Source organism: Elgaria multicarinata, chromosome 2 (assembly GCF_023053635.1).
Source record: "Elgaria multicarinata webbii isolate HBS135686 ecotype San Diego chromosome 2, rElgMul1.1.pri, whole genome shotgun sequence".
Classification (NCBI taxonomy): domain Eukaryota; kingdom Metazoa; phylum Chordata; class Lepidosauria; order Squamata; family Anguidae; genus Elgaria; species Elgaria multicarinata.
Window position 1 is genome coordinate 63,138,769 of NC_086172.1, and position 26,244 is coordinate 63,165,012.

Consider the following 26,244-nt stretch of genomic DNA (forward strand, 5'->3'; position numbering starts at 1 on the left):
GCTGCCGTTAGAGAATGGACAAGGGGAGGTTGGACTTAGATGGACCTTTAATCCTTCAAGGGAGATGATTTTATGTCCCAACTTAGAGCATTGTTATTTTTTTCTATGAGATATAAAGCACCATCATTATTTTGTCTAGGATGTTTTGAAATTATTTTTCTGTTATGAAGGACCACTGCCTAGTCAAATGTACTGTCATTCTTTTTTTTTATATATATATATAATTTTTTTTGTTTTCTACAATACTTAAACATACACCAGTACAATTAAAGCAAAAACAACATACTACATAAATGTTGAATAACATCAATATCATCTCTATATAACATAATCAACTTAACATATACGTGCACCCCCCACCTCGGGATCTCATTCCTGATTCCAAAATCTCATACTTTCTTCTACTGGTGGTTTCCCACTTCCCTTAGAAAACACAAATATTAGGAACTGTTTCCAAATTCCTTCAAAATCATTTGTTTTAGCTATACCTCTTCTCCATTTAATATTACAAGTCAATTTATCATTAATAGCTATATCCCATATTTCTTTGTACCATTCTTCAATAGAATATTCCCCTTGAATCTTCCAGTTCCTAGCTACAATCAATCTTGCTGCAGTCAGCAAATTCGTTATCAATTCCTTAATTTCTTTTTTACATTTTAAATCTTCAAATAGTGACAGTAATGCAACTTTTGGTGTTCGTTCTATCTTCATTCCCACAATTTCTTCAATCTCCAAAAACACCATCTTCCACAATTTTTGTACATATTTGCATTCCCACCACATATGTAAACACGTTCCTTTTCCCCCACATCCTCTCCAACAATTTGCTGAATGCTGATTATTTATCTTATTTAATCTAACCGGGGTTAGGTACCACCTCCATATAATTTTAAAATAATTCTCTTTTATTCTTACTGACATATTTCTCAACGCTCTTTGTTTCCATAATCCCTCCCAGCTCTGTTGTCCTATTTGTACATTCAAGTCTGTCTCCCAAACCATTTTACCTGAACTATCCATCAACCCTTTCTCCACCAATATTCTATATATTTCACTCATTAACCCTTTTAACGCTATTCTTTTTCCCTTATCATTTTCTTTCTTAACTATTAATTCCTCAAACTTCGTCAATTCTCTACAATCTCCATTTTCTCTTACCCACTTTTTAGTCCACTGTTCTAATTGCCAATAATTTAACCAAGTTAATTTTTTATCTTTTAAAACCTCTTCCAAATCCTCTCTTGTATTCATTTCTCTTAACCATTCCCTTAATTTCATTTTATTTTTTTCTATTACGACTTTACTTAATCTACTCTTTAATTCCCCCGGGAAATTCTTTAGCATTATTACCGGTGATAGAGGTGAGTTGCTCGGGAGCAACTCCCCTTTATATTTACTCCAAATTTCCCAGTGAAACCTCAAGAGCGGGTTACCTATACTTTCCACCCATTTTTTTTGTACTGTCATTCTTAAGAAATGCATTCTTCTACACATAAAAATAGGCACCTTTAAAATTGTATACGTTTAGCAAATAACTTGTTACAGAGTTCTGTTGAAGTTCATCCATAATTGTATTGATGCAGCTCTAACATTAACTTATAAAATCTTTGATTCTGAACAGTGGCCAATCCGTCATGGTATAGTTGAAGACTGGGACTTGATGGAGAGGTTTATGGAACAAGTTATCTTTAAATATTTAAGGGCAGAACCTGAAGATCATTATTTTCTATTGGTGAGTACAATCTCTATTCCATTAAGAGACTTGGAAAATCCTATTAGTGTAATAAAATATAATAAACCTTTCAACTTGCAAGAGAGATAAGCAGCAGCTTCATGTTTAAATTCATATGGCTGCCCGTAGCTGGGGTGCCGCCACCGAGAAAGGTTGCACTAAAAGACATGCGCAGTAGTAGCTACTGGTTAAAGTGGCTTTCCTTTTTTGAAAGTTAAAAACCCACAGAGCGTCAAAATTTTGGATTATTCTCCGCTTCTGTTCCTCCTTCCTAACTGCAAAGGCTATCCAAGTTGAGTGCTTGTGTCCTGGCAACTGCATTTAGATAAGTATTTCTTCAGTGATACAAAAGGGGCATATCTGCTGTTTGCATAGAATTAGGACTATCGAATCAACTGCTGTTGCTTAGAAACAATTCTTAGTCATTGACATTTGGTTTTCGCCACTTTTTCTACTGGGGTTGGGCCATTTAGAGCATTTTCTCTCTCTTTTGAACAAGGTGGTGCCCAGGCACATATATTGCACATATCTGATATTGCAAAATAGAACTGGATTCATGATTTAATTCAGATTAGCTTAGTAAATGCCTACATGTATAAGTTGCAAACCTAGTTCACATGAAATGGCAACTCATGGGTTGATTTAACTACAAATTATAGCTTAACTCTGGGTTTGTTGACCCCTAAACAACTGAGAGTGACCAGATTCAGGCATCACAAGAGCAACATATGTTCAGGGCGATTGTAGATTGTAAAATGAAAACTGAAGTGAGGAGCATGTCAGAGCAGCTCACTCGCTCCCAGTTGTGCCCAGCAAACTCTCAATTTGCCATTACCTGCAAACTGGGTCACATTAAGTAAACAATGGGAAATTGGCAGAGGGGCATGAGCACACAAATGCATTATTATTATTATTTGTAACAGATGTATTGTAAACTTATTTTGTTTAAGTGTAAACACAAGACTTAATCTTTGTTCTCAGTAACAGCAGATGAGGAGATGCTAAATCTTTGCTATTTCAGAGGGCATGTGAAGGCTTATGTGATAGTATGGTCACCCACAACAAGAGACTGCTATACATTTAACAACAGCATGTTGGGGAGAGGGTTGTGCCTTCATGTCATTCACAGTGAGACTCACCTGTAGTCTGAAGTGGTTCAGTACATTTAAAATATAGGTTAGTCACCTCATCTGCCTTGAGAATTAGGTATCAGTCACTGCTACTTTGGCATGCATGGGTCAATTCATGGAACTAACCTGTAGGATACCTGGATCAGAGTTGCAGGTGGCTATATGCTGAAACTCTAGTGTAATTTCTTCAAGCTTTCACTAATATACATCTTAAGCAATCAGAGGTTCTGAATGCAGGTTGGCATTGAAGTACTATTGTAGATGGTTTCTCATGCTGAAGCAGCCGCTGAACCCACATGTTTTCATGTCAACTTCGTTGTGTGTAATAGGCCTCTGTGTGTTGAAGGGCAGCAAGTGTATATATACCTGGACACACAAATGTTGGGTTGTATCCAATGTTAGTCCTACTTGGAGTAGATCCATTGAAATGCATGGGAGTTGTTAGACTACCATTGGTTACACCCCCTGGAGTGCAATATATGGGAATTTCAGCTGTGGAATATTCTTTGCCATTAAAATGGTTCCAGTTAAAAGCCACCTTCTGTCTTTTAATTACAACTATTTAATATGTGGCATTGTATTGTTAATTTCAAAGTCCCTATTAAGGTCATTGAAACATCTCATATCGGGGTTTCAAAATAAGGATGACAATCCCTCTTGCCGATTTTAAACATTTCTTTTCATCATAGCAGTTGGCGGTTTTGAATGTAAATATTTGTTGTTAAGCTCTACCTAGTTACTGCTTCAGAATGCTTAAGAGAGTGCTCTGGTGCATATGGAGTGAACATTCTCAGTGCAACAGATAATTAGTCTACTCTGAAAGTTTTCTCTTTCAAGTGCTTATTTGAAAATAAATTATATGGGCTTGGATCTGGAGTTGTCCTGTTCAAAGCAGTCCCACTAATTTGTGCAAGGCCATTCCACTAATGTCCTTACCCTGCTGCAGCCCCCTATGCCCCATCATGTGCTGTTCTTGAGGAGGAGCTTTGAGCATGCAGCAGGACTCTGTAGTCGTTGTGTTTGCAAGGATGATGTGGGGAGTAAGGAAAGTCCTATTACAGAAGCAGAATTCTGCTTGTCTGTCTCTGAATCCAACCCAAAGTTGTTGAGTCATTTTAAGAGGCTGACAAAAAAACAAGTCTTCTGAAAGCCTGAATTCTCAACGTACATGAGAGGATGCATAAAGCTGTAATTATATGCATAGGAGTCTTAAAACATGACAGTATGCCTTTTGGACATTTGTGATAATATCAGCAAATACAGATTAGGTACAAAATACTATTTTAAAATGTTTGTAGACTTTACAAATTGAAGGCTGTAAAGCACAAGAAGTTCTCGAATTGTGATTAGGACACCTGTGATATAGAAAGAGCTTGCAAGTCCTTCTAAAATAACAGTGTTCTTTTTATATTTAATATCTAGATAGTAAAGTTACAGCAATGTCAAGGTATAACATTGTAGAAAGTTCTAGAAATGAGTACAGCTGAGTTTAACTTAGTTAAAAAACTGGATAGATTTTTGTGGTGTGTTCTGTAAAAACTAGTAGTTAATAAAACTAGTAGTTATTGAGTTGACCAGGTGCTTTTGCTTTACAGACTGAACCTCCTTTAAATACTCCAGAAAACAGGGAATATACTGCTGAAATCATGTTTGAATCCTTCAACGTTCCTGGGCTTTACATTGCTGTTCAGGTGAGACGTCATTTAGTTTATAATTGGGGTGAGTATTTTAAGTGATACGCCTTAAAAGAAAATGCAAACGGTAGGCTGTTTTGCAGAACTTAGGATTGGCACTAGAGCTAGAGCTTTTGCACATGACATCTGATTCAGTTGATCATGGTTTAAATCTGGTCAGTCTAAGGGAGTTGAACTAGTTCTTGAGACCAAACTAAATGTAACCGTGTAAGATCCATGTGCATAGAGGTGCTGCCAAACCTTTTTAAAGCTCAGCATGGTTGGGCGTTGTGCAATCTGAACTCTACCTGGACTCCACTGCCCCACGAAACCCAGCTGTGTACAGAATTCCTTCCAATCACAGAGAAAAGCTACTTTAAATGCCCCCAACCCTCTTTTGAATAGGAAAATGTGGTTCAGCTTCCCTAGAGCCAATGCCATGCGTTAAATCAACCTCCAGCCAAACTGCTTTGTAGCAAATTATTTTGCCACTGGTTGTATACTACTGCCATCGTGTCTAGTTGTGAACATAATTGTTGTATTGCAAAGAAATACATTAACAAATGGCAGCAAGCCATAATGAGTCCACTGAAAAGGAGTCCCTAAATTACATGCTCACTTGCTAGAGATTACAATTTTGTATAGAATGTCTTAAACTGTTAAAATTGCATGTGTCTTTTCCTGTTTTATCTTGGCTCTGTAGATTAGGAAACAATACCTTGTGTGAATTTCATGAATTTGCACTCAGCTTCTCTTTACTTTGTATCCTTAATTTTAATTACAATCTATAAGGCTAAGGATTTAAGGTAATCTACTGTAACTTTGGTCCCAGTGAGAGTATTTTAGCCAAAAATGTGTATTCATTGCAAGTGAATATAATGGGTGAAATCCAACATAATTCCTACCTAGAACATACCCATTGGAATAATTGGGACTTAAATTAGTCAGAACTAACAAGTCCCGTTGATTTTAATGGGTCTATTCTAAGTAGAATTTAAGTTGGATTTTACCCAATATCTAGTATCAGTTCAAAACCTGACAATAGAGGAGGATATCTAAAGCTTATTGAGAATGACATTCGTAGCAATGAAAATTCATTGTCAAGGACTTAAATGGCAGTTCTTCTGATATCTTGTTTTGAAAAGCAGATTATGTACTATATAGCCATATAATGTCTGCATTTAATCTCAGAACAGCACTTTTAAAAAATGCCACACACAGTGAATGCTTTAGAGTTTGGTAAAATTACATGCGAAATTGTCTTCCTACCAAAGTGAAATGGTAACAAAATCATCACAGAGAGTTCTCCTGTGTCTCAATCTGATCTATAATTGCCTATGAATAAGATGCACTTTCTTAGGAGGGAAAGCTGGTAATGATTCACTCTTCATACTGATCTTGCCATGCGTATTTGCATATTGAGTTTACTGTAAAAGCGAGATTCTTCTGCCTACATGCCAGTAAACAGAGCGATCTTTTAATATTCTTAGAGTAGGTGGATCTTGTGAGGAGGGGCAACATAACCTTTCCAGGTTTGACTCTTTCCATTAGTGTGTTTAGTTCTCCCTCATTATTTTCTGTTGAATACATGGTTCTCCATTGCACTCATTACTTTTATTCACTCTCTTTGAATCCTTCTTCAGAACATTTTCCAGCAACAATTTGACATTTCATTGCAATAAATGGTTGAAGACACCCTCCTGTTTGCTTAAAGGCAGGTTTCTTAAAAATATTAGCATTCCTTCACATAATGTCCTTGGCTCCTACAGTGGGAAGGCAAAGCAGCAAGAAGCCCAGAGTAATAGGGTGAGCGAGGAGTGGCTCTTCTCAGTACCGCTCCTAGAAACAGGCACATGGCTGCTGAGGGAAGCTTCTTTTGACACCAAAAGGAGCCATGGTGCAGCGGTTCTCACGCCACTAGGGAAACGTGGAGAATGGCCTAAGTTTTCAGCCAGTTTTAAACTAACGTTTCCTCAGGTTGGTAGAGCCATATCCATCATGAAATTGTCCTTGTCCTAGAGTTTAAAATACAATACTTCCCCAATTTTCTTTCCAATCTATAGAATGCTATTGTAAGCTTTGAAAATGTACCTGTTCTTTTATGGTTTTCCTTTCTTATTCTTCTATTCCTCTGGCTTTGTTTGCTTTTTTCTCTCTTGCACCATGCAATGTAATTATGTTATATGGTTTTGTCTCATGTGGCAGTATTTCTTGATGAATAGATTTCTAAGGTGGTTATAAATACTAAAGCTCCAATTGTTTCCTTGGCAAGGCCGTCCTTGCCTTAGCTGCATCTTGGACATCAAGACAAGTAGGAGAGCGAACACTGACTGGAACAGTTATAGACAGTGGAGATGGTGTCACTCATGTCATTCCTGTGGTAAGTAAACACTAATAAGGACTTAGCTTCATAAACTGAAAAAGTACCATTCAGTACTATCCATGGGCAGGATAGTCTTGGTGGTGGCTGGTTCAGCCTTTCCCCAGTGAACTAGGTGTTGCATTCTCTTCCCCTCCTTATTGCTTTACTATGATTTTATTAGAATGTAAGCCTATGCAGCAGGGTCTTGCTATTTACTGTTTTATTCTGTACAGCACCATGTACATTGATGGTGCTATATAAATAATAATAATAATAATAATAACAATAACAACAACAACAACAACAACAACAACAACAACAACACACACCCAACATTATTGAAAAGATTGGAAAGGACACTTAGGTTCAAACTTGAATTTGTTTTTGTTTTTTTAATTTATAAATGAAAATTAGAGGGATTTGTTTTTTTGCTTTAGGTCTAGAATGCAATTTATAGCAAATTGAAAGGTGTTTATTATTTTTAAAGACTCTGTAATCAATGCTATTCTTATAGTATACATAGGTCTCCTGACAAAGAAAATGCTAAAACTTAAATGTTCTGGGTTTTGGTTCTGTTGCCCTCAAGGAAAGCATATTGAATTGTGTCTGATCAGAAGCCCTGCCACCACATTAAACAACTGAGGAGGGGAGAAAGGGATTTCCTACCCCTCATCCATGTAGATTTCCCCTCTTTTCTTTTTGTTCAAAGCTGAGAAAAAGAGGAGCGCTGTGCCAAGTTGGAGAGCAATCTGGTGGAGTGTGGCATGCTGTCCTTCAATTTCACTACACACTGTAACCTGTGCTCCTATCTTCTCCATAATCTGCTTCAGGGGAGGGAGGGAGGGAGGGAGGGAGAGAGAGAGAGAGATCTCAAGAAGCAGCTAGTTTGATTCCTCAAGGGCAGCACAATCTTCAGTGAGATGCTGAGAGGAGGAACGGCTGGAGCCCCACTCCCTCTCTTTCACCTTTCAGACTTGGTCCTGCCTTTCAAACTAATGGACCATTAGTAGTTGTAAAGCAAAATGTAGCATAAAGAATGGCTGCTTTATGGCTACTAACCAGCTTGTAGTCATTTTATTACTCTGTGTTGATACACGATTGCTTTTTATTCACTGTTTTACATGGGGAAACAACTGTTTCTCCCTTTTTGTATGTATTACAGCAAAACCTCAGTCCCCCTTTTTCAGAAGAATTAGTAGCATTAGCACTGACTGATGCTTTTATAGCATTTTCTTTTAGATTCATGTGAAATGTAATGGAGTATTGCAGATAACACTATTCCTCAAACACTGTATTCCTGCAAATAATATGAAGACTTGAATTTTTATGTAACTGTTAATGTTAGCAATCACATCTCTTTAGAAGAATCAGTATGTGTTTTCCACGGTTTACATGTGTGTTTTATTTAATGAATTGTCTTTTATTATCATACTTCTATATTAATTCTCAAGGCCAACATCTAATATGCAGTCTATAGTGTATTGCCTTTAGTAACCTGCCACCATACCTCACTCACTTGCCTTTTAAATTCATTTATAATGAGTGCTAGCTTGATTTTCCCCATTTTCCCTCATTGGTTATAAAAATGCACTTGCTTTTAAATCTGTTAAATATCTTAGTACTAGGAAAATGGATGGAATTTGCCTAATGCTGTACATTGCCCAGCCTAGCTTATACTATTAAATAACAAGGTTATTTTTTAAAAGGGTCAATATATTGCATATTGTAACCACCCTGGAATCATAATAAGGTTATGAAAAAGTGCAAAAAGTTGGAGGGGGGGGGGAACTAAAACTATCAATGGCCTAGAGAGCAACTCTTCTGTGAGGAAAGGTTAAAAATATATGGGATTGTTTAGCTTAGAAAAAAGTGTGTAAGGAGAGACACGGTAGAGGTCTACAAAATTATGCCTGGTGTGGAGAAAGTGAATAGGGAGCCTTTTTTTTTGCTTTCTCATCCTATGAAACTCTCATCCGATGAAAATGATTGGTAGGAAGCTCAGGACAGATAAAAGGAAGTACTTCTTCATGCATAGTTAAACTATGGAATTCACTTCCACAAGATGTAGTGATTGCTACCAATTTGGATCCTTTTAAAAGGGGATTGGACAAATTCTTGGATGATAAGGCTATAAGTTAACTCCAATATGAAGGGCAGTAGGCCTGTGTACACCAGTTGTTGGGGAATATGGCTTGGAGGGTGCTGTTGCACTCATGACCTGCTTGTAGGTTTCCTGTGGGCAGCTGGTTGGCCACTGTGTGAACAAAATGTTGGACTAGATGGACCCTTGGTCTGATCTGGCATGGCTTTTTTATGTTGTAAAATGATTCCAGGGTGATCACAATATGCAATATAGTGTATTGAACATTTAAGTAGTAAATACTTTTGTGTATTTTATAATGATGATATATTGGATTTATTACCATTAGAAAATACACGAAAATTTTACTAAAGTGTTCAATATATCTTTTTAAGAGTGTACCAGCTTCCTGGCTGTGGTGTATTGGCTAAAGATTAAAGTTACCTTTTGAGACGAAGTTCACTGCAGGCATTTCTTTCACTTTCAGGCTGAAGGGTACGTGATTGGCAGCTGTATCAAACATATTCCAATTGCTGGACGAGATATAACTTACTTTATTCAACAGTTGCTAAGAGAGCGAGAAGTAGGAATTCCTCCTGAACAATCATTGGAAACTGCTAAAGCAGTGAAGGTAATTTTTTATTTTTAGTAAATTGATTCTGTTCTCCCAGGCATTTAACAGCATTTAACAACGCTAAGTTTGTTTTTTTAACGGACCCCAGAACTGTTGTTTTTAAATGGATGTTGTTGTTTTTATACTGTTGTTTTATGTTTTTGATGGTTTTAAATTTTGTATACTTTTAATGTTTACTGTTTTTAACTTTTGTAAACTGCCCAGAGAGCTTTAGCTATGGGGCGGTATATAAATGTAATAAATAAATAAATATAAATAAATATCCCAGTACCTTTCCCCCCTCTCTTGAAGAGAAAATATATTTTCTTACTCATATATATTGACTTACTGCATGTGTGAGTTTATTGCCACTACTGGAATTAACTTTAACACTTGAGAGCCAGTGTGGTGTAGTGGCTAAAGTGTCGGACTGGGAGTGGGGAGATCTGGGTTCTAGTCCCCACTCAGCCATAGAAACCCACTGGGTGACTTTGGGCCAGTCACAGACTTTTAGTTCAACTTACTTCACAGGGTTGTTGTTGTGAGGATAAAATGGAGAGGATGATGATTATGTATGCCATCTTGGGTTCCTTGGAGGAAAAAAGGTGGGATATAAATGCAATAATAAATAAATAATAAATAAAATTGCAGTTGACCACAGAGAAGAAGTGGCTAGAATGGCCAGGAACAACTGCCTGAAAGAAAACAGATAGTGACATCCAGCCAGTTGTAGCCTAGCTTTTCGTAGAGTTTGGGTATTTCTTTCTGGCCTACAGAGAGCAGTGAGGAGAGCCAAATGAACTTCCTGGTTTTGCGGGGAGCTAAGGGTGATGAAATGACTGGGATGACAGCTAGAGCAACATTGGTAGAAGGCTTGGGACAATCTGAGTGAACACAGCACTAGAGTCCATTTTAGGGCTTACTCTGTGGCATTGATGAATACAGCTTTCTTTAAAACTACCATTGTATTTGCACCGAGTTGGCTGGTGGAAGTTTTTCAGGTGGTCAGGCGCTTATTACATATAGGCCCACAAGATGGTTATGAGAACTTCTCAATAACTCACTGTGACGAATATGAGCAATTTTATCTCCTTTATCTTTGCAGATAAAATTGCTCAGATTCATTTTGACTTGGATGCCATAGTGCAGATCCAGTTTTGTCACTTCAGTACCTGCTTTTCCAGTTGCTCAGTTTATAGAGCCCAAGGGTGTAAGTAGGAATGTTGGAGAAGTATCTTTTTGACTTTTGTTCTTCCTGACTGCCAGTGGGGAACTGGCTGAGTGGGTATGAGGAGTCATTAATGTGTCTCTGCAAGGGAGAGTGGTTTCATCAGGACTAAAATGTTGTGGTGAGGCTTTTGTATCCCTTGATTAGTCCCACCATGTAGGGTAATTTTCAGATAGTCTCCAGTATTGCATTCTTGAACAAGTTTCCTGACGTCATGGTGGCATCTCATCTCCAGATGTTTCTGGATGATACATATTATCTAGATACATTTCAGTCCAGTTTCAGGCCTAGTTATGGATTATGATTCTGCTGGACCTCTCAGCTGCTTTCAGTAACTAGGTAACAAGAGTTGCACTGGCTGCAAAGTCAGACTGGGGTGGGATTTGGAGGTACTGTTTTACAGTAGCTTTGTTTTTACTTAGAGGGACAATTTCAAAAGGTGTTTTGCTGGGGGACCATTGTTCACCTTGGCAATGGCAGCCATTGGACATGCTCGTTGGGGATATGTTGTAGCCCAACACATCTGGAAGGCACTAGGTTGAGGAAGACTGGCCTGTGGTATCCAACACTTGGTTCTGTTCTGTCCCCCATGCTATTTAACATCTTTAGGAAACTGGGAAGAAAGTTCTGGGGTTTATGGATTGTGGTGTGACCAATATAGGGGATGGCACCCAGATCTCTCTCTCCTTTCTGTCACAATCCAAGAAAGCTCTTGATGGTCTGAATTGATATCTAGCATCAGTAATGGACTGAATGAGGGCAAAGCTTAGGACTATGTTACGTGAAGGACTGTCTTCTCTCATATGAACTTTCTGGGGTGTGGAGATCTTTTGGAGAGGACCTTCTGACTGGTCAACATCTGATATATATTTGGTGGGAACTCAAGGAAGTGCTTTCTCAGTGACTGCACTAAGGCTTTGGAACTTCCTATCAAGGAGATTCATCTGTCCCTGTGGTTGATGCAAACCCCTTTTTATTTAAAGAAGCATTGGGCCCATAGAGCGGATTCCCCCCCCCCCCCTGCTGCTCTGTGTGTCAGGCTGTATTTTCATTTAAGGATTTAACTTGCGGCTATTTTTATATGCTCTTATGCAATTTTTTAGATGGTTTCATGTTTTTTTAAAATTGTGGATTGTACTGTTAGTTACCTTGGACATATTTTATGGAAAGTTTGAGAATAGATGTAGTAAATAGATACATTAAATAAATAATATTGGAAACCAAAATGTTAACTTGATGTTAACAAATTTCTAGCAGCCTTTCTCTTTTCCGGAGAGGGAAAATATTATAGAACTAGAAAGGTTCCTACTTGGCTCTGCATAATGAAATACCATAATTACTTTTCTTGAGGTTCTTTGTACATTTTTTCCCCTTGTGCAAATCTATTATTACTGACGGATTTTAAACTCTGAAGCCTGTGATTGTGTGGTATGCTGCTATGGCAACAGTTCATTTGAGCATGCGTTTTCTACTGAGTTACCATCTCCTAACTAAAAAATCCTAATTGTTTTTTCTTTTGCCTGGTGGTGTATAAAAATATATCTGTCCTAACACCAAGTTCTAATTAACTAAATAGAAGTAATTAGTAGTAATTCAATGATTTTGAGGTCCTTTCATTTGTACCTGTCTGAATCCTTATTCTCAAACAAGGTTTTATTGTTGTTGCATTTAAACTGAGATCAAATATAAATTCTTAGATTTGGGGTATTTCTTTTTGTAACTGTTTGTACTTAATTTTCAGGAACGCTTTAGTTATGTCTGCCCTGATTTAGTAAAAGAATTTAACAAGTATGATGTTGATGGTACCAAGTGGATTAAACAATATACTGGAATCAATGCAATCTCAAAGAAAGAATTTACCATTGATGTTGGCTATGAGAGATTCTTAGGGCCAGAGATCTTCTTTCATCCAGAGGTAAATGGTGCAAAGCTTAACACACAATTCTGTGCTTGCTTTCTCATTAGTAAGTACTATTTTGTTGAATGGGGTTTACACCCTGCTAAGTGTGAGTTGGGGTTGCAGCTTTTAATAATATAGGTTAGATAGGCTTGTGCTTTTGGTTTTAAACTTACTGCCTTTGAAGTTGGAATCAAATGATGACATATGTTTATATAAATAATAAAATCTGTAGAATCTTGTTTGGAATTGTGTTAGATGAATGGTACAACCGAAGCCAATTTCACTTTTCAAGATGTGGTTTGCTAACTTTAAGGCATTTCCCCCTTCTTCCTCAATAATACTCAAAGTAGAAGAGAGGGAAATCTGGCTGCTGTCATTTAAATCCACACAGCATGTTTTGAATAAGAGTTTCTCTCTTTCCACTTTAAATTAGATACCACCACACTGGGGGTTTTTTTTGGGTGGTGAGCGGAGGGAACAGGAATAAATATTTCTTCCAGCTGATAGCCATTTTTTTGTACTGAATTGAACTGTTTGATTCAGTGCTTAGCATTTGAAATGTGTGGGCGGCCTCTGAACTGTTCTGTACAAGACAACAGCAGGCAGAATGGAAAGAGCGAAGCAATTAGATGACTTAGATTCTCCTTAATTCCTGTTTTCGGTGGGCTCTATCCAACCTTACATGAGCTGACTTTCACTCATGCGACAGACTTTTCCCATCTTCTCCCCGCTCCCCACGTGCCCCAAAATCTGTTCCAGAGGATCCTTCAATCCTTCAGTGCCAATTATTTTAGGGGTATGGTTAACAGGAAAGAAGGAATCCACTCCACTGGTGGATGCTGTTCTTTCTGTTAGTAGACACATACAGTTGTACTTCACCCAGTTATCTATATCTATATTGGGTTGTGCTTGGGTTTTCCACTTCATTTTTTCTTAATTAGAAATAGCTATGTATTATTATAGGAACATCCCTTAGTATAGATAGTGCTTTACAGAGTTTCATAAAGAAGAAAGAACAGTTCCCTACCACCAAGAACGTAATATCTAAAATAGCCAGTGAGGAAGATCACGAAGGGTGGCAAAGGAGAGACAAGGGTATACTTTTATACTTCTTCCTGAATAAATAAAATAAAAGGTTTAAAAAGGTTAAATAAATAAATTAAAAAGTTTTCTCTAGAAAGAGCACTTTGCTTGTATTTCTTTTCACATGGTATTTCTTATGTAGTTCATAGTAGGTTAATTTATTCTATCCCACCTAGCTTCCTTAATTCTTTGACTTCCTTTCTTGAGAATTCTGGAGTAATCTACACTTGTACCTAATATGTCAAAGGGAACGCTGATGCTTCTGTATTATATATGGAGAATCATATCCATTTTTATATTTTTAATACTGCATTATGATAAAATTACTTTGTAACCCTGTGAGTTCTCTGCTGATAATCACTTCTGTTTTTAGTTTGCTAATCCAGACTTCACACAGCCTATCTCAGAAGTAGTAGACGAAGTTATTCAGAACTGTCCCATTGATGTTAGACGTCCTCTATATAAGGTGAGTTAAGCTAGGTAGGTGTGCGTGTGTGTGTGTGTGTGAGAGAGAGGGGGTGGGGAATTGCTCTGGACAGCTGTATTAAGCTAAGCATTTTTGTCCCTTTTTTCCTATATGGAGATATCTCTCTGCTGAAAGTAGAATAATGTGCTGTATTAGGAACATAGGAAGCTGTCTTAGAGAATCAGACAATTTGTCATCGGACTCATTATTATCTACACTGACAGGCAGTGGTTCTCTATGATCCGGTCAGGATTTCTTCCCCGTCCTACTTGGAGATGCCAAGCATTGAACCTGGCATCTTTTTTCTTGCAAAGCTATGATTCTTTCCAAAATGTTTCTTTTAATAAATAAATAAATGGATAAATAATATCTCATAGAATCTAGAATATTTTTAACATATAACTAGAAATAAAATCTGAAAGGTTTTTTTTTTTTTGGCTGCTTGAAATCAAAGTTAGGAAAATAATATCTGAGTATGGTGAGATACCAGATGGTTGTGCAGAATGAATTTGGGAACTTCCATACATACGGCTTTCCCTATTCTGGTGCCCTCCAGATGTTTTGGACTACACTCTCATCCTTGACCATTGGCCATACTAGCTTGGGCTGATAGGATATTTATTCCAGAACATCTGGAGCGTAGCATGTTCGGGAAATATTAGGAAAACACTGACACAGCAGCCCTCTATTGTGGGGTGGCATTGAAAAGAACTTGATGGAAAATTATTATGCCAGCCTTAGGCTAGTGTAGTTTGTTGCCTGACCTGGGTCTGTGTCAGAGGAGCGAGGGATGGCTTTGGATCAACGGACTCAAGGCCAACATCAGAATGCCCTGTTTGGTCTCTTTCTGCAATCAGGGACACTGCCAGTAGTGGATCTACACCCATAGACCTTTTCACATGGGTACTGGAGGCCTTGGGAACAGGCATGCCAGTCCACCACAGAGCTTTTCTCCACTGGTGGAAGGCACTTCCTCTTCATCCTAACCATCCACACTAGCTTCCAGTCTGGGTTAGGATTGCTCTGTTGTTCTCTTGCATGGTGTTTTCTGTAAATTGGATTTCGTCATAAACTTATTTAGTAATTTTGTGAGTTGGTGGAAGTTCACTTTGAAGATTTGAATATCTGTATTTCTTTCTTGGAGTGCTCAACATGACATCTCTTATAAGGCATAACATTCTCAGGAAGACTGTAGCATTCCTATTTATGAAATAAACTCACTAGATCATTTTAACAGGACATGCACAACTGATGTGCTGTCTGTGGTGTTCTCCTCTGTGTCTATTTAGAGACGTTACCCCTGCCTTCACTCCTATTTTCAGAAACTGCTATCTAACTGTCAGTGCTGCTTAAGTGATTTAACTCTTTGTGTGCAATTTCAATTCAGAATATTGTCCTCTCTGGAGGCTCAACAATGTTCAGGGACTTTGGTCGTCGCTTACAACGAGACTTGAAAAGGACTGTCGATGCTAGACTGAAACTCAGTGAAGAATTGAGTGGAGGCAGACTGAAGGTTTGTTTTCTCAGATAATACATTGCACTGGTTTGCATCGTTGTGGCTGGTTTGTGTGTATCGGTTTATGTTTCCCTTCGAAATGAAAGCCCCGAATGAAGTTCAGTACATTATGTCTCCCTCTTCTTGAACAAAATTCATCTATTTTCCCTTGCTGTCTTGGGGAAGCTTTCATGGTTATGGCTACAAGAAGTGCTCCTCGTTTCTGTGGTCTTGGAATTGGTAGCAGTAGTGGTAAAGAAGCAGCCTTTGCCACCAGTGTGGAGGCATGATTCTGCTGAGTACTGGAAACAGGGGCTTGATGCTTTAGAAATATAGAAGCAACTGATTAATTATATCTTTCCATCTGTTTCACAGAACCCTGTACTGCTCTTCTTCCCTCCACCTCTCTGCAGGTTCATTCAGCTTCATTTTTACCTGACTCTCCAGCACGGTTGCTTCTTAGTTGATTAACCTGCATGGATTGAGAAGTTTTCCTTCACACACACATCTTTTTTTAATAGCATGTCAAGCCCAGGTCATGAGAAGGCTGTTTAGGCATAAGTTATGGAAGGGTCTTAAATTCTATAGTGATTTAGCATTTCAAAATTGAATTGCCCTAATAGGTAGCTATTTCCCATTTACTTCTTTTTTTCTCCCTTCACGAAAGAAATATATGTGACCGCCTGCTTTTTTTGCATTACGGGTGACACCCATTAATATTTTGCTCACAGGCAGTCTCCATGGACCCCTCACCAACAATCACCAAGCACAGCCAGCTGTGATGAATGCAGCAGGCACTTCTCCATGCTGTGGCTGGGGTGGGGACAGGTGCAGCGTGCCACCCTTTTTGGTCTTCCGCTGGAGGCAAGGGTCTCACCCTATCTCACGGCAGAGCTTGCCCTGGAAACACAATGCCATCTACTGTCAAAGCAAATTTCATTGTTTATATTTTACATTTAGAATTCGGTATTTTGCACAACCTAATTGAGCTTGAGAGGTGGCTTTTGCTCAAATGTGTTTATAATTTTACTTTAAAGGACTATTAATAAAACTGATCACAGACCAGTTTCCATATTTGTCACAGTAAATAGATAACAAACCAATTTTTGTCTGATGGTTAAAATGATTACGTATTGTGGATTTTTGTTACAGCAATGGAAAATAATGTGTAAGTGACTGCTATTACAATTTTTACCATGATATATGTAGCCATTTTAGTCACAATTTTTAATATTGCAATTCTTCCTTTTGTTCTTTGGAATGAGGGACCTACATTTTTAACGTGTGAATATGTGTATACAGATCGCAAGATGCTAAAATATGCTTATGTGCTATGTTACAGATGTTTTGTATATTGAGCAGAATGAATAACTTTGCACTGATTTTGTTTTCCATGGTAGCCGAAACCTATTGATGTACAAGTTATTACACACCATATGCAAAGATATGCTGTCTGGTTTGGAGGATCAATGTTGGCTTCCACAGTAAGTTGATGCGAGGGGGGAAAAGTGGAAGAGAGCTTTTACCACCTAAATTTACTGCTATTATTTTCTCCCTTTTCTACTTTAGCATGTATACTTAAAAGTAAATTCCTTTGAATGGAGTTTATTCTCAAGTAAATGGTTATACGATTGCAGACAAAATATTTATGGAACAGTGTTAGGACTAGGTCAGGCCCAGTCACAGTGCTCTAGAAAGTATTTTATTTTTCTCTGCATACAGCCTTAGAACCATTAGAGACTTTCCAGTGTAACCTCTGAACATATTCTAGAAATCTAAACACATGATAAAAGAGCTTTTCCCCTTAACTATTTTTTTATCAGTTTTATGAAATATTTGAAACATTTTTAGCAACCATGTATTCTGTTATGTAAGTAATAGCATCAGCACAAATGTGAGAGTGGTATTTTCAAAATCAAATATTTGTCTGTTTTTCCAAAGTATATAGATTTATCTAAAAAATAAAAAAAGCATCCTCATTTTCCTCTTTTTTTAATTTTCTCTTTCAGCCTGAGTTCTACCAAGTATGCCACACCAAAAAAGATTATGAAGAAATTGGTCCTAGCATCTGTCGTCACAACCCAGTTTTTGGAGTTATGTCTTAAATCTGACCTTCAAAATGTCGGGTCTAGGGAGGCAGGGAGATGGTCTTTCACAATACTTGTTTGTCTGGATGGCCGGTATTAAGATAACAAAACATGACTTGAAAATAAGAGGAAAAAAAAGACCAAACGCAATTAAACAGGAATATTTTAATAAGTGTCTCAACATGCAGATATAGTGGGAAGCCAAAATGATTCAAAGTGTTTTTTTTCTTTTGATTGAATATTTGAACCTGTGCGTAAACAAAACAAAAGAAGTGGGTTTTTGTTCTTTCTGTGCCCTGATATTTTGTATATTAATGGAATATCCAAGATTTGATGGGATTTGATGGTGTGTAGATAGTCAGCTCTATAATTCTTCAATTGTACTCTTACATGTGTACAATGCAAGAGCTTGTTTATATTTCATACTTTTTTATACGTTGAGAAAAAATATCAGTGAATGAAAGAAATGTAATATTTGACAAAATAAATAAATCCAGTGACCAATTTGAAATAAATTAAACAAATAATGCCCACATGAAGCTTAATCATGTGATTCTCTAGTAACTTCAAATTATGACCAATCTTAAACTTGAGTTCCACACACAGTGCAACTTGGCAAGTGCTTTTGGAACTAAGGAGCTAGTATCTTGGATTAACCGGTGCCTGCTAGTGCTTTCTGATTACTCGGTGCATTTTCATTCTATTTCTTGCTTTGGAAAAAAAAAAGAGTAAAGACAAGACTGTTGGACCAGTATTGCCGTTCTGTAGTGTCATTTCTAATTACAACCAAATATTCCAATTATCAAAATGGGTGTATTCCACCATTCCAATAAAGGCACAAAGATTCTTTATAATGTTCGTGTGAGGCCTTTCAGTCTCATTGCTTGATCATTTGTGAAGGTCTCCCTAATCTGCAGTGGCAGTTCTTCATTGTATAATTTGGAAGGGACAGGATGGGTATACATACTGTGACACAAGTATGTAAGTGGTCTTAGTGTGTCTATGTGATTTCAGTTACTTATTCAATAGCATACAAACCTGCAAATACAGTTTTTAGAAGCATCATTTTCATTAAATACACTTTCTCCATAATATTTAGATAAATAAAGCTATGGCATTCTTTGGGCCTTGCGTCACAGATTTGGTCCTTTAGGTCAAGGGAGTGAAATCTGAGATCTGTGTTCAGTATATATCTGATAAGTAGCAGGTTTGGGGGGACTGAAAACACACAACATATTTAGAATAAAAATGTTCACACTGGCTTGTTGTAAAGGAGCTGCACAACACCTAATTGCCATCTTATTTTTTAGGAATGCAAAACATCTCAGCGACCAGAGGGTCTGCCTCTGATTAGTCTAGAACTATGTGTATACTGTGGAAAGAAATTTTAAGAACTGGTTAGTTTACCTGCAAAGGTAGGAGCAAAACAAGAGTAAATGGGCTGCACGTAAGAGCACGCAAGTCATTCATATCTTTTTATCAAGCAACAATTCCTGGTCTATTGTTACACACAAACACTCCAAGTATTTGTTTATTTGAAAGAAGACACATTTAAAATGTAATTTGAATTAAATACACCTTAGGTCAAAAACTTAACTCTTAAAACTTTTTCAGATAGTCAAAAACTGTTTTTCCACATAAAAAATGAACCGTGGGAAACGTTTCTGACATGAAGCTAAGTATTATAAATGGCACTGTGGTTTTTTTTAATTTATTGGTGTGAATTTCCATATTGGGCACAGAAACTAGAAAGTTGTTATCTGGGATTTTCTATGGTGCCAGGTGATACAATCATATATAGTATTTTACTATGATCATCTCCTAAACTCATCTGGATGGTATCATGCTCTTATTCTTGTAAGATTCAACTAATTGAGCTCTGCAATGGGTTTAGTTCTCAAATTATGGCTATTACTGTACATTCAAACAGCATGGGTCTCATGCCCATACTACTCATGGACAAACAGTACTTTGCCCAGTAACTATCAGATGATAATTCTGGAAAATACAATAATATTATGGCCCAATCTCTTCCATGTTTGCTCAGAAGTAAGTCCGACATTCCTCAGTGGCACTTATTTTGAAATAAATGTGATTGGGATTGCAGCCTTATTATTCAAGTAAGTGATCTTGCTCATTTGACATATGTGCAGAAAGTGCCAAATAGAAATCTGTCTCTTGTCTTCTAGAAACCATTTTGCATGGCTTGGATTATTTATAGGTTGAATAAAGACTCTTATTTAGTTGCAAAACTACTATGCTTTAATTGGTATTGCAACCCATTATTATGATATGTTGCTATATTAATTAAAACATGTTGGTTGCATGCTTGTACAGGAAATTTAAATGAGAAATGTGACTAAAACCAATGACTTTTATTGGTGATTTAAATCAATAAATCTTTCATGTGTTCCAGTGTGTGAAAGTTAAAGCTAAGGTTTAATAACTCCCAAGCAATCGGCAAAGAGACGGATTTCTTCTTCTTCTTCTTCTTCTTCTTCTTCTTCTTCTTCTTCTTCTTCTTCTTCTTCTTCTTCTTCTTCTTCTCTTCCTCCTCCTTCTCCTCCTCCTCCTATGAATATAAAAGAAAGTGATTAATATTTTAATTAAAAGAAATGGATTAATATTTTAATGAACATAATAAACGGCTTTAATACCATATGTTGTAGAAACCTACTTAACAATTATTGTATTTTCAAGTCTACAAAGAAGGTCATGTGGATTTCATCCATTTAAATTAAAGTTTAGTGAAGAAAGATGTGAAAAATCCTGTGTGCTGCCATATCATTAATAAAGGATGACAAGTGGAATCAGCTTTGCAAGAAGATGATGAAAAGCAATATTCAAATAATAATGTTGCATGCAGCTGCTAAAACTTCAGGCTACTCCTATACCAAATGTTTTAATAATCAGGACATCAAATTAATACAGTCTTTATATAAAAACTTATACCTGCTTTCCCCCAGAAAGCTTGTTAGCTAAGAGAAAAGTCTACACAAAAATATTTGTTCATAGTTCCTACACATCAACAGCTAAAGAATAATTGTTGGCCTTTACACCTTCAAATGCCCAGCATCTTGATCTGTTCTGACATTTTGTGTGTGGAGAATGGGATGGGGGAAGGGAAGGATTATGAACCCATTTGTGTGCTTGGGAAATACTAGGAAAAAATTAAGCAAAATTATGAACCTATTTGCATACTTCAAAACCGCTCAAAATTGTTGCAAATGTGTTATGGAATTCTCAGTATCAATGGAGGGAGGGGATCATCACTGATGGGTAAAGAGGGAGGCTCAAGGCGGTACTAGAATGTTTTTAGGAGCGCCACTCTTGCCAGGCGTCACTGTAGCTTGTGCTAAGAAGCCATGCTGCTGGGTTCACACATCGCAAGAAGTCACCCAGAGAACAAACCAGCCTCAACAACCCAGTAACAAGCCATGGGTTCTCAGGCTTGTGTGTGATTAACAAAACATGCTGAATCATCTGCCTTGGGTTTGGACATCATGATAAGCCATGCTAACACAAAGCTCACAAGCCACTCTGCCTTATTGTGACATGCGAACCAGGTCAATTTGTTCAATTGCTGTTTAATCTGTAGATACATGGGGAATATTTCTTCAACAAAGGAGATTTGCTGTTTCCCACAGACTACAGCTCTACGTTGTGTATTTTCACATTCTATTCTTCAAGAGTAGGGTTTTAATTACTTCAGATGCCTGTGATTTTGAAGCTTTTGTCTTTATATTGAAAGGTTTTTAGGTTTTTGCTAATCTAACCCAAGAGGATTAGAGAATGGGGCCTAAATACCTTGCATAGTCAAACCTGTCCTCAAATGCTTTGAACAAGAAGCTACTCTGCTGTGGGTTATGTGTGGTGTCTATTCCTACATATCATGCAGTTCTATATAGTAGGAAGATCTTTTTTTGAAATTCCTAAAGTCTTTCAATCTCTGTTGCCAGCTTGTTAGATATAAAAAAAAGTGTGGGTGCTCGTTTGCACATGCTGCACGATGCTTGAACATAAATGACATAGATTACAATACTTGGTATCATCTGGGGCATATATTAAATTCTTATGGGCATGACTTAACTGTGTGGCTGTCAATAGAAATTTCAGTAAAGCTGGTGGTAAAACCCAAGTATTACCTGCCTAAGATTATGATGAACCCATCATACAATTGTTATGGGTATGTTGGGTGGGTCATATAGAACACACCTTTACACATAGGGTCAGAAACATGCTGTCTATATAGAAAAATGTGAGTTGTCAGCAAAAGGTTATATTGTGCCAAAATGACTAGCACATGTTCTGTCAATAATCTGATCCTGACTAAACCTGGACAGAGGAACTAAAAGCTCACCAGATTGTGTGGTTTAGGGGAGCTAATAGTTTCACAAAAACTAATCTCTGCTTAAAGTTGCTTGAAATGTAAGTAAGAAATACTACGTATAGGTTTTGCTTTCTATAGTTCAATATCAAATTGTGCTATAATGTCCATAAGTGGCACACTCTTATTATGCCAGTATATGAAGATAACTCTTTTACATAAACCAAGGTGCTGTACAAAATGTTTTTTTCTAGTGCCTGAAAACAGATAATCTAGAAGTATTCTTTGTTTCCTTAACTAACCCCTGCTTTCCAGTTTATAGGTATAAAGAGCAGTTGTATTGCACTGGTATATACTGGTGTGTGCTAACAGGTGTGAGAGGTTTATGTTTCCTATCTTGAAATTCTCTGCTAGAAAGTGTTAATTGCCTTGTGGGATTAAAAATATACCTACATGTAGACAAATGGCTACAATGTTGTAAAACGCTATAATAACAGTACAGGGGAGTCTTAATGTCAAGTTCAATAGAACTTCCCTTTAATGTCCTAAACTATCCCCAGTGTTTCCAAGGGGACAACATCCAATTTTTAAAAAAATGTATTCTAAAATCTTAATTATAATTAAAAAAATACTCTACTATTTTATTAGAAACAACAAATAGTTTTGTGGACTTTGAAGACTAACAAATTTATTCCTGAATAAGCTTTTGTGGTCAATAAAATTTATTCTAGAATGAATGTTAGCCTTGGTGATACGAGCCTCTGTTGTTTTTGCTGCAATTGACTATCAGGGCTGCTGGAAATAGTTTTATTAGGCATTTTTAACACACACACCGAACAATGATCTCTTATTTTCGTCTTCTTTTTAATATACATATTTTCATCTTCTTTCCAATGTTACACATCAGTATTTCTGATAATTTCAATGGTATTCACAAAATTAAGTTCATACTTGGAATGCTGTCAGTGTGTGTATTCTATAATATCTGCTCTGACTTTACATGCTAGCAGGAACCTAGAGAAAGCTGCCTGTAATTATCTACTAACAAAACAGAATATTTTATTGAAATGAAACGTGCTTCCAGCTTGAGGTCTGGGAAACGCGAAAATCCTGGCAGTCTCCGTGAAGTTGTCTGTGTTCGTAGGCGAGGTTTGTTTATTATGGATCTCCAGAACATCCATTCCCTCAAGTCTGTTAAATACCACTCCTTATGTCAATAGCACTACCATCTGATAGCATGTTACAGTATTTGGCTGACATTTTAATGGTTTCCAAATAGGAAGCAAATAGGTCTTCCATGTCTAAATGAGCTTGGGGGATGGGGGTGGGAGGGGGAGAAGTTGAAGCAAAAATTCAATAGTTTCAAGCTTGAAACACTCCTGACTGCTCTGGTGTGAAATTCCTATTTTTAATTTTGTTCTACAATCTGTAATACCATCTGAATGCATAGACGTTTGGGAGAATATTCTTTGGTCCACTACTAGGCCATAAATAGGAGGCCTGGTCCATGGCCCAGAATGTGAACTGACACCTTGATTCTCACATTTTCTGAATTCTGTTTCATTTCTGTACAACTTTGAAGGTACTTGCTTAAGTTCTAAACTCTTCTGTAAAGCTCTCTTGTAATTTTTAAAATACATTTCCAAATCTACACCACCTGTCTGATGTATAAAATTATAATGTATAAACCTGGAATAGAAGCCAATATGATCAGAGTTTTGTGCACAACCTTGTTTTAAGGAAAGGGTGATTTGGCTAAGTCACATGTGCGGCTTTTCTACAGGACGTGTGTGTGTGTGTGTGTATACTGGTTAAGTGTGTACAGACAGGAAAATCATTGGGCACAAGTTTGTATCATGTTTCCTGAGTCTTTTGCTTTTATTGTTAGTGATTTAGACGGCTACATTAACTTGTCATATAACTTAATTACATTGTACATTGCCTTGGTAACTTTGTATGGAAAAATGGCTTATAACTACTTAAATTAAATGGGTGTAAACTTCTTAGTACAAGTGTTGTAGAGCCAACCGATGAGTTTATAAGAGGTTTATAGCCATCATAGCCTGTTTGTGAATTGCCAGCCTGTGGAAGTAAGTGTGTGTGTGTGTGTGTGTGTGTGTGTGTGTGTGTGTGTATTATTTTATGACCAACATTAACAGAGATACATTGTGAGAAGGAAGGTGTAATGGCCTTTCTCCAGTGCCTGAAGGCAGTGCTGAGATAGGGGGGAAGGAAGCAATATATTTTAGATAAGTTGTACCTTTCCCCCCACCAAAACAGAGTTGGGTTCAGAGTGAGGGATGAAAGCAACACAACAAATGCAGTGTCTAATGCTGCCCATGTGCCTCTGCTGTTTATGTTGCACCAGCAGGACACACCACCAGCATCACAGGAAGCTAGTGCTTCCTACAGCTATCCCAAAAACTAACCAAAATGCTTTGTGACCTGGTAGAATGGAAACATAGCTTCTGTCTTAGATGCCTGGTGTGTATGGTCAGCTAGGGACCAGGACCAAGTTTGGAACAGAAATGTCCTCAGTTATGGAAAATAGAGGAAATAACTGAATAATACTCTCCATCCCTGCTGTTTTGGCATGACATTCATTGGCTAAGACAGTTGCCATTCATTGCTAATTGACAGAGTAATGGCTGGGATGAGGCCTACTTCTATGCTTTGGGAGCATGGCTGTCAAAGAGAGAGGGCCAAATTAAACATGGCATTAAATGTGCCTCTAGGTGGTGGTGGGATGATGATGATGATTAGGAGCACAGGAAATGTACTGATCTACTGTTTGATTGGGAAGATTGTCCCCATTGGCACCAGTGAGGGATATCCTCCCAATATAAATAGTGGATTCAAAAGAGCAATTTGATCTAAAGTCATTGGCTGTGTTAAGTAATCTGTGGCAGGTGACCTTCAGTGTGGAAAAAATATACCCCCAAGTTCCAGCAGTCTTCCCATCAGTCCCAGCCAGCATGACCAATAGTCAGGGGTGATTGGAATTGTAGTCCAAAACATTGAAAGGTGCCAATTTGTGGGAGGCTGGTATAGAGTCTCATGGCTAGAGTTGAGTTTTAAGAACGTCTTGTGCTGTTTCACTATGATTTTCAGTTTAAATTTAAAATTCAGATTTCTCCCATTTTCAGGTTTTGTGAAGTATTTTAAAATAGTTCCACCACTTTATCTTTTTTTTTAAAAAGGAATAATTTTTAATACATAAATAAAACTCCTATTCACTGTATTTACAGACAAAGAAAACTGGGTGTTTGCTGGAATACACTTGACACAAACTGAAAGCAGCTGGAAATAAAATTATTACAAATAGAATCTTGTTCCAGTCCATACTAATCAGTTGTTGTAAATTTAACCCACAATGGTCAGATAACACCAAATCCTAATTTCAGAAATAGTGTAATGTGACTATTGAGTATGTGGTCTGTTAATCCATATATCTTATTAATCTTAAAATACAAATTTACACACAATAGGCAGTATGTTTTTTTTTAAAATGAGACCTTTTCCTTAAGTACTCTCAAAAACAGGGTGCATTTTTTTATTTTCCCTTTTGAAATGACACCAGTATCAGTACTGTGAGAACATGTTATTCATCTCTTACTGCTTACAAGAATAGGTCTTTGCACCATAGTAACTGAACAAGTCAAGTCAGTAACTATGGGAGTAATACCAGACAAGTAGAGAATACGACAAAACTAGTCACTATTGTCTCTATTGCTGAATATTGGTACATATGTAAAATATGGGCAAAACTCCCAACATTTACCATTTAAAAAACTGGTCATGAATATTCACGCAAGGTCATGAAGACCAGTCAATGTCTTTATTCTCTTGTGGTATATGTTGACTGGGCTAGCCTCTTAGGAGAATGGGCATGCTTTTATCTCTTAATGAGCAGTTTATAGCTCCATTTAAGGATGCATTTTTGGAAAGGGGAGGGGGGAAGAAGCTCTCCCTTCTCTAACTTAATATTGAAGTGACCTTTGGCTGGTGGTGTGAATCTCTGCCTGTACTTTGAAATGGTGCCCTTGCCTTTCATCCAGTCAGTCC

The 26,244-nt window shown here is 37.4% G+C and overlaps 1 protein-coding gene across 1 annotated transcript in view; it reads left to right on the plus strand.

Annotated features, from left to right (window-relative positions):
• ACTR3 (actin related protein 3) overlaps positions 1 to 18,706 on the plus strand; it is a 43,141-nt gene extending 24,435 nt beyond the window's left edge. The window contains exons 4-12 of the mRNA XM_063116615.1: positions 1,625 to 1,735; positions 4,461 to 4,556; positions 6,811 to 6,918; positions 9,468 to 9,611; positions 12,563 to 12,736; positions 14,178 to 14,270; positions 15,658 to 15,783; positions 17,166 to 17,249; positions 17,775 to 18,706. Coding sequence (XP_062972685.1) covers positions 1,625 to 1,735; positions 4,461 to 4,556; positions 6,811 to 6,918; positions 9,468 to 9,611; positions 12,563 to 12,736; positions 14,178 to 14,270; positions 15,658 to 15,783; positions 17,166 to 17,249; positions 17,775 to 17,870 — 1,032 coding nt within the window. The 3' untranslated portion in view covers positions 17,871 to 18,706. The remainder of the gene's footprint in view (positions 1 to 1,624; positions 1,736 to 4,460; positions 4,557 to 6,810; positions 6,919 to 9,467; positions 9,612 to 12,562; positions 12,737 to 14,177; positions 14,271 to 15,657; positions 15,784 to 17,165; positions 17,250 to 17,774) is intronic.
• The last annotated feature ends 7,538 nt before the right edge of the window (positions 18,707 to 26,244 follow it).